Source organism: Anastrepha obliqua, chromosome 2, assembly GCF_027943255.1.
Source record: "Anastrepha obliqua isolate idAnaObli1 chromosome 2, idAnaObli1_1.0, whole genome shotgun sequence".
Classification (NCBI taxonomy): Eukaryota; Metazoa; Arthropoda; class Insecta; order Diptera; family Tephritidae; genus Anastrepha; species Anastrepha obliqua.
The window spans coordinates 133,628,249-133,647,805 of NC_072893.1; the positions used below are offsets into that span (position 1 = coordinate 133,628,249).

The 19,557-nt window shown below is 35.6% G+C and overlaps 4 protein-coding genes across 5 annotated transcripts in view; 2 read left to right on the forward strand and 2 right to left on the reverse strand.

The window, feature by feature from the left end:
• Positions 1–678: 678 nt before the first annotated feature.
• Positions 679–4,512, forward strand: LOC129237883 (myotubularin-related protein 10-B). Its single transcript, XM_054872850.1, has 2 exons — positions 679–1,198; positions 1,331–4,512. The coding sequence occupies exons 1-2, from the start codon at positions 1,133–1,135 to the stop codon at positions 3,599–3,601; spliced, it is 2,337 nt and encodes a 778-aa protein (XP_054728825.1). The 5' UTR covers positions 679–1,132; the 3' UTR covers positions 3,602–4,512.
• Positions 4,513–4,979: 467 nt separating this feature from the next.
• LOC129239404 (glutaredoxin-related protein 5, mitochondrial) lies at positions 4,980–5,788 on the reverse strand. Its single transcript, XM_054874870.1, has 2 exons — positions 5,386–5,788; positions 4,980–5,330 (listed from the first exon to the last, which is right to left on the reverse strand). The coding sequence occupies exons 1-2, from the start codon at positions 5,687–5,689 to the stop codon at positions 5,122–5,124; spliced, it is 513 nt and encodes a 170-aa protein (XP_054730845.1). The 5' UTR covers positions 5,690–5,788; the 3' UTR covers positions 4,980–5,121.
• Positions 5,789–7,903: 2,115 nt separating this feature from the next.
• LOC129239634 (GPN-loop GTPase 1) lies at positions 7,904–9,341 on the forward strand. The gene is made up of 4 exons (XM_054875290.1): positions 7,904–8,575; positions 8,635–8,864; positions 8,930–9,068; positions 9,119–9,341. Exons 1-4 carry the CDS (start codon positions 7,979–7,981, stop codon positions 9,308–9,310), a joined length of 1,158 nt encoding a protein of 385 aa, XP_054731265.1. The 5' UTR covers positions 7,904–7,978; the 3' UTR covers positions 9,311–9,341.
• Positions 9,342–11,435: 2,094 nt separating this feature from the next.
• LOC129239632 (uncharacterized) overlaps positions 11,436–19,557 on the reverse strand; it is a 34,170-nt gene continuing 26,048 nt past the window's right edge. The window contains exons 1-3 of one of the 2 annotated variants that reach the window (XM_054875287.1): positions 14,109–16,491; positions 13,033–13,170; positions 11,436–12,958 (exon numbers count right to left, since the gene is read on the reverse strand). In XM_054875287.1, coding sequence (XP_054731262.1) covers positions 12,887–12,958; positions 13,033–13,170; positions 14,109–15,500 — 1,602 coding nt within the window. In that variant the 5' untranslated portion in view covers positions 15,501–16,491 and the 3' untranslated portion in view covers positions 11,436–12,886. Of the gene's footprint in view, positions 12,959–13,032; positions 13,171–14,108; positions 16,492–19,557 lie in introns of those variants that run through there. The other variant, XR_008581873.1, reaches the window with a different exon arrangement.

Consider the following 19,557-nt stretch of genomic DNA (forward strand, 5'->3'; position numbering starts at 1 on the left):
TTAAAAAGACGGCGTATCAAAACTGACTACGCTGCGTTGTTTATAAATGGAGAAGAAACCATTGCTGGCGTTGACTGTTTTATGCACAATATAATTATGGGTCTGCGTAATATAGTTAAGACATGGTTGTCAAGAGTGATAACAAACGAGGAGCTCTGGAAAATTACATGACAAAAAATCATCAACAACGAAGTAAAGAAGAGAAAATATGGATGAATAGGCCATACTCTACGAAAGTCTTACGATGAAGTAACGTATGCCGCCTTGACTTGGAACCCGCAAGAAACGAAAAGAAGAGACTGACAACGGAGACCTATGGTTCGATATAGAAATGTTTTGATAACTTTTGCTGTAGCCTTAAGCTCTTAAAGGAGTAGAGAATAAATAATAACAATACAAATTTTAATTTAATACAAACACCAAAAATGAACAAAATCTTCGACATTCGATTTGAAGCATGTTTTACTAAACAATACTTTATATTTATTATAATTTTTTGCTTGTTAACCTTAATCCATATAGTTCTATCGTTTCGCAAAGTTCGTATTTTAAGTTAAGCGAATGCAGATTAAAAATTAAACGATATTAATTGTAGAAAATATGGTAATGTCAGATCCAATTCAAAAAAGGTAATTTATATTAACTGTCAATACCACCCTGAGGTGCAATTAAGAATGTCACCCAAACAACGAATTAAAATAATTTTGGAAAATAGCGCACAGTGAAGGAAAGTAAATTTATTATCTGCTGTTTTGTGGAAAAAATTTAAATTGTTCGGGAAAATAATATTCATGTTTAGGAATGCATTTCAAATAAAAAAGCGTTTGAAAAATTGAAAAAAACAAGGAGTTTTGAAATGGCACAATGTTGGTGATGACACCACACGAATAAAGAAAACAAAATTTAGTAAACACGACGGGAAATTCTTTCATTACTTATCTCATGCAAAGCAGAGGAAAACGACAAAAACAGCGAACGAAATAGATTTAATCTAAAGTACAGTTGCTGACGCAGAGGGCGGACGCAGTGTTTGTGCTGGCATTTGCAACACGCCCGCCCACAAAGCACCTCACGGCCGTAGTGATAGAACGGAAGATATTAAAAATCGGACGATAAGTAATTAATACCAAATATGGCCAGCATATCGGACCGGAAGCGAAATACGTTCTTAAGTTACGTTGCACCCTCCCCTGGTGACGTGAGTACCATTAATGTAGTAACATTAGAATTGATTATTTTATTTAGTGGCAATTAACTGCCTAGCTTAGATCTGGATTATACTCCTTCATTACATCATCCTGTTCTAATTATTTAATTTTCGGGTTAACAGATTCCACGACAAGAGGGTAGTGATGACTGGCTTCCAACAGAGCTGCGTGACCTTCATTTGGCTAAACCGCGCTTATTGCCTAGTGAGCTTGTTGTGGCGTCTGCACCTGCATACCTCTTCTCAGCAATAATGCCTGCTCCTAGTGAGGGTTCTGAACTAGATACCTCCCGGCAGGCGGTATTTGGTTTACTAAGCGTGACTAATTTCAAAATGGCTTTCGTGCCATTACAGCGCCAACAACATGAAACGCCACCGCAGGAATCTTATCAGGAACATTTATACTTGCAACGGAACGATGTCACTTTAAATAATATCGACTACGTATACCAGTTGGCGGAAGGCGGGAGAGTCAGCGTAAGAGCACTCAGCGGCGGCAACAAACGCAAAAAACTTGACGCACAACAAAAAGTGATGAGTAGTCGGATAACGTCTCTTCACATTATTTGTAAGAACTTTCGACTACTAAAATTTGCCTTCCAGCAGTCGAGATCTGGACCTGATTATGGCAAGCTGATAGCTTCGGCGCTTGCGCGATTCGCCTATCCATCACGCCATGATCTCAGTTTTGCGTACTGTTACCGCGAGCCATATTATTCCATGCTGGGAAAATCTAGCGTCACGATGTATAGCACAAAAAATGATTGGGCTCGAGAATTAATCCGATGTGGAGCCAACGAATGGCAAGTTGTGAGTGCGGATAGTGTTCCCCAATTGCAAAATTTATTACAAGCACCGAAGTATACTCTGCCCCCTCACTTTGTCATTCCTAAATGCTGCACAATTGACCGATTTCTAGATTTGTCACGTGCATTCTATGATTCGCGTGCTGCCTTTTGGGTATTTGGATACGGGAATGCATCGCTAGTACGTTTGGCTGAATTGAAACCCTCAATGCAACAAGATACGAAAGTCGAGAACGTGACACTTGAGCTGGTGAGGAAATGTGATGAACGGCGCACTCTAAAGCTGCTTCAGTTGACAGATCGCCTTCCTAGTATCCAAGATGTGCAAAGAGCCTATCTAAAGTTTCGTCGCCTTTGCACAGCTGAAAGTCCACAAGAGTTTCTTGTGCAAGACTCCAAATTTCTAACAAATGTAGAAAAGTCGAATTGGCTCTTCTATGTGTCACTATGCCTTCGATACTCGTGTGAGGCTGCCGAATCATTGCGTACCGGTACGACATGCGTGCTGCAGGAGACCAACGGACGGGACTTGTGCTGTATAGTGTCAAGTTTGACACAAATAATATTAGATCCTTTATTTCGGACAATTGATGGATTCCAGTCTTTGGTGCAGAAAGAGTGGGTGGCGTTGGAGCATCCCTTTCAGACTAGATTGGGCCACGTGCGTGGTGATGCGTCTGAAGAGGAGGAAAGTCCCGTATTTTTACTATTTTTAGACTGCGTGTGGCAGCTGCTACAACAATTTCCAGATGAATTCGAATACAGCCAAACATATTTGACGACCTTGTGGGATGCGTGTTTTCTGCCCATTTTCGACACGTTTCAATTCGACACAGAAGCAGATCGTGCACGTGCCGTACGTGTAGGCAATTTGGTACTTCGACCCGTTTGGGATTGGGGAGAACAATTTGCTGAGAAGGACAAAGTCTTTTTCACGAACCCTTTCTATCAACGCCAACGACAGGAGCAGCAGAACCGTCGCTCCATAGCGATCCCTGCGGGTGCTATAATGTTACCGGGACTCGCACAAATACCTTCATTAAAACAAGGGCAACAACAACGCTTTACCACTATCAATTCGCAACTGTTTGTGACCTCATCCACCATACCAAAGGATCGCTACTTAGAGCCACGACACAGCATGGCTAATTTGGCAATATGGGAACAATGTTACTATCGCTGGATGCCAATTTTGGAGATCAAACACGGTGGCTTTCCACAGATTGATCTGAATCACCGCCTACTTCTGAGCAACATTGCTAAATTGCAACGTTGTCTAGAACTCCAGGAATTCGATGATCTGCCAGACATTTATTTTGAGCGAACTGGTGAAAAGCGGGCACCAATAGACAACGCTACAAAGCGACGCAGCAGCATTGAAATGATCGAAGGCGTTGAAAGGCGTCGGAAGTGTTCCTTGTCGGCTACACTGAATGGATTGAATAGTATTGGATTGCTGCCAGAAATTTCTTCGTTTTTCCCCTTTAGCATAAACACTGGGGAATCCGAGCAGCTTATCGATATACTTACAAATAGCAATGAATTTCTCTTAGAGGGATCATTTATGGAGCGCTTATCAATTGTGTAACGTACGACGCGTTATGACAATAAGTCTGAAGCAGCTGAATTGGGTTAGAACCAAACGAAAATTAAGCCTCTCATTGAAAATGATTGTTATACCAGTTTCTTTATTTATAATTATGAAAAACCTATAATTGGGAAACTTGTAAGAGGTAATTGGCTAACTTAAATATTGGGAGTACAATATTAAACATTTTTGGAGGGTGAGAGATATTATAAACCCTTCGGAGTTTGCCCCCAAAATTTCTTATTGTCACCATACTCGCATTCACAATACAACGAATGTCGGAGGAAGCTAACTATCCAAAATCTTTAAGCATACCTTACATAAAAACATAGTATTATTGATATCTTTTGCTACTTTAATTTTCAAATGGGATATATGATGTTTTTTTTAGAAAAATGAGTAATTTAATACTGACTATAAATTATTTTATTAAAAATTTACTGATTAATGGCAGTTATGTTTACAAAACCATTCTTACTCACTACGTAGTAGTTATGTATTATTGTACATATTATATGCGTGTTTTTAAATATTATTTGCAATTTTTCTGCATTTAATAACGGCGTTTTAAATCTATTTTTCTCAGAGTGATGTTATGGTTTCGTCTGTGACCAATAAAAAAAGTCGATTTCATCCAACCACAGTTGAATCCTAATCAAAAAGTTTTAACCAAAAGGGCGTTGCATTCTAACAATATGAAAAAAAGAAAAACCACAAAAAATAATAACATTGATAAAATTACAAATTAGTGGGTATACAACACAAATACTAAAATATTTATTATATTTTAATATATTTTATGTAATAATTCACCTACGAATATGTATAATTGAAGTATAAGTAATATGTTTAAAATACATTCAATGTATTGTTGAGATAACAAAGCGATAATAAAGTGAAGCTATACGACATTTGTTTTTGTTTTATTGCCATATTTGCCTGATGCAGACGAAAAAACCTGTTAGAAATAACAATCCTTATAAAGTAGGTTAAAGTTCCCAAGAAGGATTTTTTGTTTTTGTCCGTCATTTTTAAGTAACGGCTGTTTTTCATTTCCTGTCTAATTATTTCACGCCTCGTGTTTTAGCGCCATAGAAACATTTCTCATTTCTACATAACTTGTTTTATAAATGGCACCCCAAGGAAAAAGGAATAGTCTATCGGCAGAGCAATTGCATCACCGTGCTGCCTACTCAATCGCTATTATTATCGCCAACATGTTCTTTAAAGAACATCGAGAGTACTGTATGCAATTATTGCAGATTCATTATCCTACTCAGACATATGTGAAAATACTGGAACTTCTTGCTATTGCTGAATATAATCATAGTCAGGAGAAACACGGAGGAGCAAAAAATTAGAGGGTGCAGAATTAATATACTATTATTAAATTATTTTTAATCATTTATTAATATTTTAGTTGAGGCGACATATTTTAAAGCTGTCTCTTTGCTGGGATAACAAAAAATTGCAACAAGTTTTCTTATAACTAATACGAGTATATCAATATGTCATCCTCATCACTTTTGATTTGAGTTGCTGTCTTTTGGAGCGCTTTTATCTTGTTTTGTTGCCTCAGTCAGCAAAATTGATTCTATGCCAACTTTCTTCAACTCTTCTATCAAATCGCCGCTTTGGTGCATTTGTAACAAAATGTCACAGCCGCCAACGAATTCGCCATTCATGTAAACCTGGGGGATGGTAGGCCAATCTGAAAACTCTTTGATACCTGCAAAGGGTGTTTGATAACTTTTTATTGGAAAGCTATGCATTTTAGAACATACTTTGGCGCAATTCGTCGCTTTGGAGTACATCATGAGCATCGTACTGAACTCCGTGCATTCGCAATATTTGCACCACCGCATTACTAAAACCACATTTCGGTGCCTCTGGGTTTCCTTTCATGAAGACTACAACCTTATTGGTATTGACAAGTTGTTTCAATGTGTCTTTGTTAAATGTTGGCTGCTTGGTATTGTTCGTCTCACCAGTAGCTGTAGATGCACTTTCGTATCGTTTAAGCATAGGTATACGTGGTGCGACCATGCTCTGTCGAAAAAGTTGGCGTAGGATCAGTTTTCCAGACATTTTTTTAGTTTTGAGTTTCTATTTGCCTTAAAATTTTGTTAAATAACAAACAAATTTGAATACTTCTAATTTCTTCGCCGATTTGACAATCAGCTGTTAAAATCTCACATGGTTTTTGTTCTAATTTTGTTTTTGGTTATTGTTAAGTTTACCACACTTTGGAATTGGTATATTATTAAATTTTTGTCAATGAAACATGTATATAGTTTAAAACATATTAAATTGGTTTAAAAATAATAATTTTTTGCCAATTCAGTAAGCAGCATAAGTGAACATATCGCACCCTAAATACAAAAGGGTCACAACTCAAAATTTTCCAAAACTGAGTTTTTTGCATAAATTAATTCAGAGTACACATTTCTAACTGCTGCAAATATTTCGTTCACATAACTATCTTCTTTAACTGGAAAAATACAGTTATGTCTATTTTTATGTCAAGTGTGTTGCTTTTGCACGATCAACTAAAGAGAATTATTTTTAGTTGTGTTAACACGTTGGCTGCCAAAGCCTTTTTAGAATTTTGATCGTTCAGTAGCAGTGTCATTTAACAATTTTGGTCACCTGAGGCCAACAACTTATTTATGTTCTTTTTCGTTTCTTAGTGCCCAAAAATAAGTTTTGACTACTCGCTAATTTTGCAGTTATAATGGTTTTTTTGTGTCGCACATTTTCGTGCGACATGGCCTGGGAGATCATAAAACATGTTGTGGGGCCACGTCGCACGAAAATGTGCGACAGTAATTTTTTGTAGTTTTCCACCAGGAAGCAAAGGCAACGAGCTTTTGAAAAACCTCTTGCTGTTATTGATTACAACAAAGCCAAATTAGGTGTTGATATATCCTATCAAATGACCGCCTACGCCATCACTCTCAGAAGAGGTGTTAAGTGGTACCGCAAAGTGGCTTTTGAACTGTTACTACGAATGTCTGTCGTAAATGCCTTTATAATATATAAAAAGGCTACAAGCAAACAAATTTCAATAAACAAGTTCCTGCAGGAGACTTCAAATGCTTTGTTGGACTTCATGTCTCCAGAACCCATAACAAAAGGAAAACATTTTATAGAAAAAAGAAAGGACGACAACGGAAAAACAATAAGGCGTGCTTGTGTATTGTGTTATGCCATGTCAAAAAAATCTGCTGATAGAGTAACAGCCAGAAAGACCTTTAAAGGAACACCACCTACTGCCCAATAAACCGCAACTATGTGTAGAATGCTTTCCTAAATATTCCCACCAGAAAAATTAGTTTTTGCACTGATCTCCATTAAAAAATTGAATTTTTAATTTTAAGTTTATTGTTTTTCTACTGATTTCCATTTGAATTTACATACATATATATTTTTATATTTGTTTTGTTCATAAATGAATTAATTTTTAAAAGAATTAATAAAAAGACAAATTTTAATTTACAACTTTTATATTATCCAAAAAAAAAGAACCATTAAAAATACACAACAGCTATGGGAAATACACCAAAATGTTCACCACAGGCCAGAGAATCCAAATTCTATGTAAAATTCCATATTAAAATGTACAAAAATGTGTGACGTGGCCTCAGGGTAACATTTACGTGTCGCATGAAATTGTGCGACGTGGGCTCAGGGTAACATTTAGGTGTCGCATGAAAACGTTCGACGTGGCAGCCAACGTGTTAATGGGCTCAAGAACAGCTGATTACTTTTATTACACATAAAGAGTTTTATTTTGAGTTCTGCCTCTATAATTGTAAAAAGTGATAAATTTCGTGGTATATTATTTTGCATTGTGCCTCTTTAGTTGTGAAAAGTGAGGTAGGTTGGGAAACTTATAAAATTAAAACATTTTATCACTTAAAAAGGCACAACTTAAAATAATATCACTAGTTAATCGAAAAAATTTCAGTTAAAGAGCCATAAATCAAAAATTTGTTTTATTTTCGCAAACATAATATAAAATTGAAAAAATATAGTGGAACCTTCTTCAATGTTGTATATTTTCATGATGGAACAATATTTTCTTTAAATATTACAATAATTTTTACGTAAAACGTTTTTCGTCTCTCCTGAAAATCTTAGTATTTTGAGTTGTGACCCTTTTGTATTTAGGGTGCGATATGTAAATCAAAATAGCGAAACAAAATAATCATTCTACTTTGAGTAGAATGTGAAATGATTCACTCTTCGTCTGGCATCCCACACATGGTGAAATAGATTTCACCACTATGTCAGATCGTTTTGTACCGTTTTCATAAATAGTGTCCTAATCGTAGTTATTTTATATTTTGTAAGAATTAGGTATAGAATTGTATAATGTCATCCTCTGCCTCTCGGTCAACTCCATCTTCTGGTGAAGCATCTTCACTTTCCGTGGAACAAGAAAACATATCAGCACCGATTTGCCTGATTGTTCTCGGCATGGCTGGTTCTGGGAAGACAACCTTCGTGCAGAAGCTCACACAACTTACATTTAATCATTTCAAGCCATATGTGATAAATCTTGATCCAGCGTGTCGTGAAACTCCCTACCACGCTAATATTGACATAAGGGATACTGTAAATTATAGAGAGGTGATGAAACAGTATAAGCTTGGGCCGAATGGTGGAATTGTTACGTCTTTAAATTTGTTTGCGACGAAATTCGAAAAGGTGGTTGAGTTAATAAGACGCGCTGGCCAACAGGGCCACAAGTGGTGCATAATTGATACACCTGGACAGATTGAAGTATTTACATGGTCCGCGTCTGGCACAATAATAACAGAAGCACTTGCAACCATGTTTCCAACAGTTGTGGTCTATGTAATGGATGTTGTGCGTTCTCTAAGCCCAACCACGTTTATGTCCAACATGTTATATGCATGTTCTATATTGTACAAAGCACGTATGCCTTTTATTGTAGTTCTTAATAAGGTGAGTCATATAAAGAGATATGCTGAAGTATCATTATAAAGTCTATTTTCAATATGCAGATCGATGTACAGGATCACGATTTTGCAGTGGAGTGGATGACAGATTTTGAGGCTTTTCAAGAAGCTCTAGAAAAAGAACAAAACTACATAAGTAACTTGACAAGAACCATGTCACTTACACTAGATGAGTTTTACCGCAATTTGCGAACGTGTGGGTTATCGTCGAAAACTGGCATTGGCTTTAACCGTTTCTATGATTTAGTAAGTGAATGTGCAAAAGAATACGAAAGGTAAAGGAAATTTGTTCTTTGTTTGGTGAGCATCTAATTATTCGAAAACCTTTTCTCTATTGCAGGGACTATAAAGCCGAGTACAATAAGTTACGTGAGTTAAAACTTGCTGAGGAAGCGAAAAAGAAGGAAGAAGAATTGGCTAAAATTGCGCAAAGCGAAGGTGAAGGAGCCGAAGTGCCCTTAAGCAGTTATGTGGAGGAGGTAGATTAGATGTAAAAAAGTGTGTTGTTATTAAGGATGCCATTTTATAGGTTCCCATGGGACGCGAATTGTCAGACATTTACCTCAAACATCCAGGAAATGAAAGCTCGGAAGACGAAGAAGGGCATGAAGAGGAAGCACCCACATTTAATGAAGATCATGTTGAGGAACAAAACTTTAATCAATTTGTAAAACAGCATACTGATGCCCAGAAAGAAAAAATAAACAAAAGTGAAATTTAAAGAATATAAAATAATACTACAAAATTCGAAATGATTGTAATTAAATCCATTGTGTGTGTATGTATATAGGCTTTATTAATGATTTAATTTGAGTGAATTTCAATCGCAAAAGCCAACTTTTGTTTTTCGTTACTTAAAACAAGTTTTATTAGGTGTTACAATGTACCGGCTTAGAAGCTTATATTTAATAATAATTGTGTACTTTACGCGAACATATACACATGTGTATATATAGCCAGTAGTGTGGAATTTATGTAATGCTTAACATTCGTTATAATGGCATATGATTCAGTATGTCGCTTGAACATTACGATTTGCTCATAGCTGAACTAAGACTGCTGGGCATAAATTAGCTAATACTGAATAGATTCTGTTTGAGCCTTTTACTTGACTCTAAAATCTTTGAATTACGTCAATTAAAAAACCATGTATCAACAAAAAAAAAAACCCCCACGTCGTCTGAGTATCTGGAAAGAGCTCTTTCGCTTGACGCCTGAATCATGAAAATTGATTGGATTTGTTAAAGTTATGAGCTATTGAACTTATTTAATACTACTAGGCGCCTAGAAATATGTGACAATGGACCGTAAGAAACACATGGGAAGCGGAGTATGGCGGTACAAACTCACTTCCGCTTTTGGGTATCGCGTTTCTGCCATCGATGTTTGGTTTCCGATGCGTGGACTGCAATTCTGGATGTAGTTGGAGTTATTGGAATACTACATAAACCCGATTGCTAAGGACATCTGCAATTTTTTTCAAAATACCGTTAAAAAATTCCGACTGATATTTGGTTAGCCGATTTCTTATTCAACCAATTTTCCATTTTTATAGTTTCAAGTATTGTTTTTCCATTTCCGGCGATTAACTTACTATGAACCGACCCTTTCCTTTTCCGGTCATAGTACTTCCGTTTTTTGTGACATTTCAAATGCACATAATTTGAGTAAATATGAACATTTTTATTATTTTAGTGTCAAATAAAAGGCATTAGCTGGTCCTACCAAATGAATGAAACATTCGGACAATATTTTTTCGCCCAATCCATTAATTGTATTGGAAAGAAATAAAGCCAATTAAAAGAAATATTATACAAAGCTCTAATTTCCAATTCGGTTATATGTATACCTATATGTTTTTTGTTTGGGTTTAAATGGTTTTATTTACTCTTTTGTAGAATGCGTGCGAAAACTTTTAAAGTATCTAAATAAATGTGACATTTTTCCAAATGATTATTGATTTGTTTTTTCGTGAAGGATTCTTCTATGTCATAGCGCCAATTCTGCCATACATTATTACATTTGCGTAATTACTTGTGAATTACATACATATTTATAAATACATGTGTATACATATTTGTAAAAAGCGGCCAACAAAAGTTATACATTTGATTGCTATTAATTTGTGTACTACCATTGTTGCTTGTTTTGTCAGTTTACATATAATATTTACGGTATATTGTAGTTAACAATTAGGTAACCATTTGCATTATATAGTTAATATTCCGATTCTTTGTAGTTTGCATTGGCAATACAATTTCCGAGTATCGTAACAAGCATACACATTCAATAAGATGCATGTATGTGTGTATATATGTGTGTATATGCACTTAAAAAGTTACTAACTAATACGCTTGTAAATACATGAACACTATTGCGATAAGCAAAATTAAAAAAACTAAAATAATAATTCCATGATATTCCGAGAATTGAATAAATTGTTTATCTTTAAAAGGCTACGTACATATTTCATATTTTTTATTATTATTATACTCAATACCTGTATAGATCTGTGCGCTGTATGTACGTGCACTTTTGTTTTTGGAAATGAAAAATAATGAAATTATGACAAATAAACGGAAATGCACATTGCACTACATTTTTTATGTTATTACGTATGTACTACGTATGTATGTATGTAAAAGTATGAATGTGAATATGTTGTAATGTACTAAATGTATTGATACTTGGTGCATGTGTGTATGTGCACATTATTTACGCTTCTCTATTGCTATCACATCGTCTTACAAAAATAGTTTATCATTTTTCTGTTCAACTACTACAATTTGTATTTACCTATTCCTCTGCTTTGCTTAGTGTGCTTTGCTCAATCAATGCAACAACTGTTTCGGTACATACACATGTACATTATTATTTAAGTATGCACGTTTACAGAGTGGGCCTCTACGCTACAATACACAGTTCCTTTACAGTAAAAACTGCTAGGCGATACATACATATAAAGCGGGTGAATTTAATAATACTATACTGATTTTTTATTTTTTTATTTTATTTAAGTTTATTTTTTGCGAGAGCGCTACGCCTGTAATTACATACATATGTACATATGTGGAAATGTAACAAGCTCAATTGAGTTAAATGTGAATCAAAACAAACTGTACTTGAGTGACTCGTTTATACTACTTTTAAGTGGTTTTGTTCGCACGTAGCTAATCACTGCACTATTTTGAATGCCTATCGAAGATGGCGGACGATTCCAAGTTTTACAATTATTGTTGCTTTTTAAGTTATCTTTATATGCCTAGGTTTTGTAGATAATATTTGTTTCGAAATTTCGATTTTGTATTCCAATTAATAATTTTTGGCTGATTACATCACTCCCAAATGATAAAATTTGAAATAAAGTATTGGAACTTTATCATTTCTTTTTAGATTTGACAATTATTTATGTATTAATTTGCGTCAAGCTACTTTTTTTAGCTTCTACTTAATTATTATCTGAATTACAATGTTTGTTTTAGCATTTAAAAAAATTTCGAAACTTAAATTTTGTTATTCAGCTTAATTATTTTACATGGATAAATTTATGTGGCGAAATTTTTTAAATGAAATGCAACAGTCTTTTAGGCTTTTTGTTTGCATTAAACAAAAATTTGGGCGCTTAAAAAGTTTGCAAACATAAGTTTTGCCTTAAGATGCATGTATGTATGCATGTATCTTCGTTTTTAATTGCATAGCTGATACAATATTGTTTCTTTTGATCAAAATTTAACGCTTTTATTTATTTTTTTTAATGTTCCTAGGTAATACTAATTGGTTTCATTAGCTTAATTTAAACATTTTATATATTTTTAAGTAATGCTGATTGTGTCCTGTGTGAGCGTTGGTTACATTGAAAAATACATACAAATAAATGGATACATATTTTCTACTCCTCTAGAATCTCTGCCGATTATTACACGTTTCAGCCGGTCAAAATTGTAAAGTGTAAGATTTTTCATTTGATTTGTGGTCATCTGACACGCGAACGTGTATATATGCATATGTATGTGTGGGTTTTTATGCGCACGAATGTTCTTAATCACAACATTGGGTATCGCTCGGGGTGACTGATTAAGTGGCTCCACTTGATTTTCTTTCGATGTTGGGCACACAATCATATGCACTTTTAAAATTTGCGGATATTTACTAGCGGTAGGTGAAACTTGGAGTTTTTCAATATTACGATAGTGGTGGTATTTTTTTAGTGTGTTTGAGTAAGTATGTATATTAGTAAGCATTATTGCTGTAGGCCAAACTTCGCAAAGTTTTGTGCTTCTTCTTCACGCACGGTCGTTTAGTCCTCATCGGAAAGATTGGCATTGGCCAGAAGTGTTGTATTATCGTCAGCGCCGGCCTCTTCGACGTCCTGAAAAGAAAAAGTAACGCAAAGGTGGGTAAATGAATATTTTATTTACCGATGGTGGAGTTTTGGCCACTTACATTGCGATTCCGCTTTCGCACCGAAGAGACGATGGCGCGTTTGTTGCGTGCCACCAAGCAAACCGCAATGATTAGAATCATGCCAGTTAACGCGAAACCCAGCAGTGCTGGCAGTAAAACGCTGTCCTCCTTGTAACCCTTAGAAGCAGAGCATAGGAAAAAAATAAAAAATAAATCATTTTAATAAGAATTAAGAAATGCATGCATGCACATATATGTACATATATAAATGTACGTAAATATAGTATGCCCATATGTACATTAGGGTCCAATATATTCGGTACAAAAAAAAATCTGTACTTTTTTCCTATTGGAGTAATACTAGCACTTGTATTATATTTTAATACTTCCCCCGAAATATTTCCGAAAAATATTAAGATTTATGTAAGCCAGACCGATTCGAAACCACCACAAAAGATTACATTTTTTTATTATTACCAATTTATTTGTAAACTAATTTTATTTATAAAACACGATTTTTAGAATTATTCTCAAATCGGCATACAAGTCTTAAAATATAATTAATTTTATAATTCCGGTGGGAAAAAAATAGAACTTGTTCAGCGAAGTATGCTAATGTACATACATATATACATATGTATTATATATTCGAGTTATAAAATGTTTAAGTAGTAATAAATAATTTGTTCTGAGCAATGACAACTAAGGTTATAGATTTGGGTGAAAACTAAATCGCGTGGAAGAGGGAAGCACAATTACACCCGGCCCACACTGAGAAACAGTAAAATAATTCTTACTTTGATATCTTCCAAAATATAAACTGAAATTGAATATTCCCCGAGGTTTCGACATTGGCAGGATTAGATATACTCGTATTTATAAAGGAAATTGGCCTAACATTTTTTTTATAAAAATGAAAAATTTGTTACTACTCCCCATTACGGATTCCTATTTGCATATTCATTACACTTACAATTTTCCAGACGCATGTAACAAAAAATTTATTTTTTTTTAAACCAATTTCAATGCAACACACTTATAAGGGAGGTCAAGACAGAGGTATTGTTGCCTAAGGTTCAGTTATAAAAATTTTACATAAAAAATTATTTGCTTACAGTCCATTGGAAATAAGTAGACGGATCAATGTAAGGCCAATGCGACTGAATCCAGTCGGCGTTCTTTGTCTCCACAGCATCTGCGGCATTCACCTTCGACGGCTGGGCAGGCCTACTCATACTCGAATCTGGACCAACACCCGAAACCCCGTTATTGCTGTCAGCTGCGCCACTGGCCACCTCATTGCTGCTGGGCTGCTTTTGTGGTATAACCTCGGAGTTGGTGCGCACGAGTGCCGGCGGTATGATTGGCTTCTTTGCTGTAGACTTCAGTAGAGGCAATTGCATGATGCGTGTCATAATGGTCGGCATAGCTGGGGCGCTAGTATTTTGATTTAAAATCATATTGGCATTGACCGAAGATGCAGCCGAGATTGAGGCTGAAGCTGCAGCGGGTGCATGTGGCGAATAAATGCTGGTGGTAGAAAATGACGTTGTTGGACGTATTGCGGCTGGTATACCATTTTGTATTGGACGACTAAGTATTTTATTCTTGTCCAGGACGCTGTTGCTGTTAATTTGGTTACCATTTTGAGCAAAGCACGGGTTCATTGTGGTTGTCACAGCGATAGTAGGCGCAATGCCAGGCAATGCCTGAATCTCGCCTGTTTCGAATCGCACCTCCGTGACCAAATTATTCGTTCCAATCGATGGTTCCTGGGGTGTCGCTCCATTTAATAACCCATTTGTATCTAAGGCGCCGCTAATCGGTGCTGGCATTGCAGTTGTGGTCATTTCATACTTTACCCCAGTAACTACACCCACTTGTGGTTCCAACATTACATCCTTTGTTTTACCAGCCTGTGTGCGAAAGTTGGCACCTGCGTTAGTCTCCTCAGCTGGTGGCTGCTCCTCCTTGTCCGATGTATATCCAACAGGTTTGACCTTAGTTTCATTTATTTTCGGCTGCGTTTGCGTTTTATTGACACGTAAAATTATTTTTTCCACGCCGTCGCGGTTGATAATTTCTACTTTTTGACCAATATTAGCAGCGCTATTATGTAGCGGTAATTGTTGTGCTCCACCATTTTCGCCACCTTTTCTTGAAGCGTCCCTCGGCCCACCGGCGTTTCTGTGCAGTCCATTAATGCTGGCTCCATGTGTTAGCGCTGCCTTCGTTTTTAAAAACCACTCAGTGGGATTGGGCAGGCACTCCGCCGACACTAGAAATGGTATCAACACTGCGCCCACAATAACGGTGCAGACGAAAATTAAGCCTAAGTAAGCAAAGAATGAGCGCCGTCTCGGGCGTCTCGATTTACCTTTGCGGCCAGAAACGGAGGTGCAGTTACTGCCTACGCTTGATAGCTTGCCCTCGATGCGAAAGTCATCGTTCTGTGGCAGTATCGTATATTGCAGGCTGTTCTCGCCGTGCCGCACCGTCTTGTACATCTTTACGACGCGAATTGTGGCGTCGGATTGCGGTGTGCAAAGGTTCACGAGTGTTACACTACACTATATGGTGTTTAAATAATTTCCAATTGGCTTCGCATTGCGAGGGTGCGCGGCGGCTTAGCAATTTTTAATTTACTACACACACACTAACACTCACGCACACCCAGACAAAATGGACGAAGATGTTGGGGATGGAAGCCCAGTAACCACTTCACTCGCCAATCGCTCTATTCGTTATTGATTAAACAATATCCTTGTGGTACGTCAGGAAACCAAGCAAGAAGAAAAGCCGTTCTTTTGCACTATTGCTGTAATTAATTACAGGTCGTAGTGGGTTTTGCTCTGCTTATGCCACCGTCAAACCCTTTGTCGTCGACCTCTACCGCAGACGCCCGTCGTTGATTGGGGTAGGTTGAAACACTTAAATATTATTTTTTCTTTCTACTGAGCTCTACAGTCAGAAGGGTGAAGTAGGTGGCTGAATTGTGTATTTGATATTTCTTGGAAAGGATTTGTAACTTCTGGCAGATGTCGGACACTTTTTACTTAAATGCATCCACTTTTCTTCAAACACAATTCCTATTCAAAATGGAGTCGATGTCGAAGGACGTTTTTTTTCATGTTTAAAATTTTCACTATTGTGCTGCCTGTATCAGCTCACAAATGGCAGACACTAGTTGAGATATTTTTAATTGCAATATTTTTGTATATATTTTTTATGCAACGAATGGCTATTATGTTGTAACACCAACAATTTTCCGCAAATCGCAATTCGTGTCAAATATGCTAATTTTGTATGTACTCGTCAATAAGTGCTCACTGTCAGCCACTTGAGTTGAGTATTTGACAAATACTTTAAGTTTGACTTTTCTACATGGCAGGGAAAAATCAATAAAAAGGACCTGTAGACGTATTCCTAGTTCGTTTGAAGTGAAGTGAGAGTAGCTTATTACGAATATATGTACGAGCACTGCCCCTTCGACGTTAAGTCGGTTGTAATGTCATCAGAGGTTTGTGGTTTAACCGGCCGTTTTTGTCATTTCAAACAACTACAACTGGCAATGCTAATATTGCTGCGGCATATCCTTGTGAATGATAACGGTTAAGAGTGGCATGGAACAAACTTAAAGTGGTTGCACGGAACGCAATAGAGTGAAACAAACTGGGTGGTGGTTTTGCCAGCTGGCTAGATATGACTACTATGTCTGTACAGTTGTGTATGCATACGACTAGAATACGTTTCCCGAATCTTTAAAAAATATATGAATTCATATTCGAGCATGAATAAAAATATTAATGTCATTTGCCCAAATTATGGTAGTATTGAGCATAAAAAACTTGGGGATCCCAGTAATATTCCGATAGACATTTACTAAAGTTTTGCCATTAAATAAATTAATAAAAAATTAGTAAAACTAATTAAACAACCACAAAAACACCATTGAGAATTTATGCACAATTAATGATAATTTTTCATTGCAGATATTTTAAGGATGCTATCATAGAAGAATTATGCTCAGAATGACTCGAGGAATGAGAGGAAGATTTAGAATCTCCAAAGTTATAATTATTGATAACGAAAGAATTAAGCATGCAAAACATTGCCTTTATAAAAATGCTTACAGTTATTGGCATGCATGTGCACAACAGAATTATAACAAAAATTAAGATACAAATAGAGTAATTCAAATTAGAGTTAAAAGCGTGGGATGCATTTTGCTTCACTTTCATAACCTTCTATACATATGTAGGTAGTTGCCAATAGAATGATTGTAATATTTACTATATCAAGCGTCCCACGCTTTTAACTCTAATTTGAATTACTCTATTTGTATCTTAATTTTTGTTATAATTCTGTTCTGAGGTAGTTGACTATGACTGATCCTTCGATTTGCTATTACTTCATTATAGGTCCCTTTGTCATTAAAATTTATTTTCTACTTTTTAGTTCGATTAGCAATAAAAGCGTGTTTTTTAGTTTTTTAAACTGTTTTTTATTATCTTTTATTTATAATTCTTGCGGCTTAAAAAATTTCAAAGCACAGTACAAAGGTCGTCGCTTTGGGATGCACTGTAAATTGTCTAATCTAGGCAGTTAAACTTAATTTTTTGTTTCTACTTTTCATAAACTCCAATTCTTTTGATACTTTTGGCATATGTGGCATATACACATACATATCGCTCATTTGCTGCAACGTCGTCATAACTCAAAAATCGTAAAATTTTAGTTAACATCACTAATATATCGGAAATAATATGTTTGATCAACTGACAAAGTGTTATATCCGAAGTTTTAACATTTCACGCAGCATCGCGATAGATGCCTTTCGCTCTAATTACATATCCTATTGTGTCGTATTTGCAACGATGATTTTAACTAGTCCACGAAAACGAATTTAAGGTGGCAAATAATATCATTAAAAAGAAAAACATGAAGGATATTACAATGACAAGAGCATTTTATACAAAACCTCAGATAGCGGACCGCAAAAAAAGATCTGCTAGAATTGATACAGAAAAATCACATTCCTAAGTATTATAGACCTTTTTGCGAGCAATTGTAATCCTTATTCAATTCATTTTTTTATTTAAAATGAATATTATTTCTTACGTGAATTTATGTTTCTTTATTTTTGTACCTGAAGTAATATGTTAATTTTTATGTTACAATAAAATATGCAATGAATGCAATAAATTTTATTTAATATCCATATTTTTGTCTCTTATAATGTTTAGTAAGGTGCAAATATAATACAGTCACAAGTCAGAATTTGCAATAGATTTTCAGCTATAAAACTTTTTGTTATTTGCAGTAACGTCACAATTTTAATTATGTCAGACCATAAAACCTATTTTTGCAGCAACAACGTCATAAGAAAAACTCGGAGTACTTTTGAAGCTACAGAAAAAAGTTCATTATACATTTCAACCTTTAATTTACATATACGTCTTAACAAGATGCTATTTCAGCAAATTTAACCATAATTTTCTTTTCATATACAATTTTAATATATATTAAACAATTTAAAAACTGAAAAATGGGTCTCCTGTAAAATCACAATTTTTGAGTTATGACGACGTTGCAGCAAATGAGCGATATATTTAAATATTTAAAAATTTATTTACTTGGATTTTGTTTTCCCCAGCACAAAAATGCATACATACATATATGTTCTCCCATACAAATAATACTTAACATCAGCTGTACGCTCCGCATTCGGTCTTCCATTAGATTAATAAGTGCCCATTTACACGATGTCTCCTCTGGAAGGGAAACATTTTGTTCGGGGGTGAAGGACGGCCGCGGAAGAGAGAAGGGAATTTGTCTCCTGTACTGGCGACACGCTTTGTGCTTCTTATTCGTATTTCCAATCTTAAAGCAATTTTTGACAGTTGCTTCATTCGTTTTCTTCTTTCGTGGAAGAAAGTTCTAAGTTAGTGTTGGTTTTCAAGCAAACGGAAGATAACAACGATGACAAACATACGAACGCTGCTTGGGAAATGCACAATTATTTTTGCTAGTAAAGTAGTATAATTTAAAATAGTTATGGGACATGTTTATGTTGATTTCTAATTTTTCCCTGCATTTCTAGATACTCAGTTTAATTTTAAGTTAATTATTTACATATGAAGTATTTTTAATTTAATTTTTTTTATTAAAGTATAAGAATTTATAAATATATTTCAATAAAAAAAACAACAAATTATTTATTATTTAACCAGTTTGCATTTTTCATTCATATATTTAAGAAACTGTTGTCGAACGCTCTCTGCTTTACATGTAAGCGCGTGCTAGAATACATCCGAACCAGACGATGCTAAAGTATTAAATGTCAAAATGTCGCCGAAAACAATTTTGCCCGTGTGTCCGCGAATGAGACATGAAAAGAGAATTTCCAGTGTCTCCATTCCAGATGTCTCCTCGTGTAAATCGGGTGTAATAAATAAACAGTGAATATAGAGGCTCTCTCTGCGAGCGCAATAAAACGCCAAATGGCCCCTATTGGAATGGAGACGACCTGCTCCCAACTATGTGCCCATTTACACGATGTCT

What these genes read in the sequence shown, in the direction of transcription:
- LOC129237883 (XM_054872850.1), top strand. Translation starts at nt 1,133, where the DNA reads ATGGCCAGCATATCGGACCGGAAGCGAAATACGTTCTTAAGTTACGTT. An exon ending in TTGCACCCTCCCCTGGTGAC is followed by an intron (nt 1,199 to 1,330) that starts GTGAGTACCATT and finishes TCGGGTTAACAG; the next exon opens with ATTCCACGACAAGAGGGTAG.
- LOC129239404 (XM_054874870.1), bottom strand. Translation starts at nt 5,689, where the DNA reads ATGTCTGGAAAACTGATCCTACGCCAACTTTTTCGACAGAGCATGGTC. An exon ending in AAGCGACGAATTGCGCCAAA is followed by an intron (nt 5,331 to 5,385) that starts GTATGTTCTAAA and finishes CACCCTTTGCAG; the next exon opens with GTATCAAAGAGTTTTCAGAT.
- LOC129239634 (XM_054875290.1), top strand. Translation starts at nt 7,979, where the DNA reads ATGTCATCCTCTGCCTCTCGGTCAACTCCATCTTCTGGTGAAGCATCT. An exon ending in TTATTGTAGTTCTTAATAAG is followed by an intron (nt 8,576 to 8,634) that starts GTGAGTCATATA and finishes TTCAATATGCAG; the next exon opens with ATCGATGTACAGGATCACGA. An exon ending in TAAGCAGTTATGTGGAGGAG is followed by an intron (nt 9,069 to 9,118) that starts GTAGATTAGATG and finishes GCCATTTTATAG; the next exon opens with GTTCCCATGGGACGCGAATT.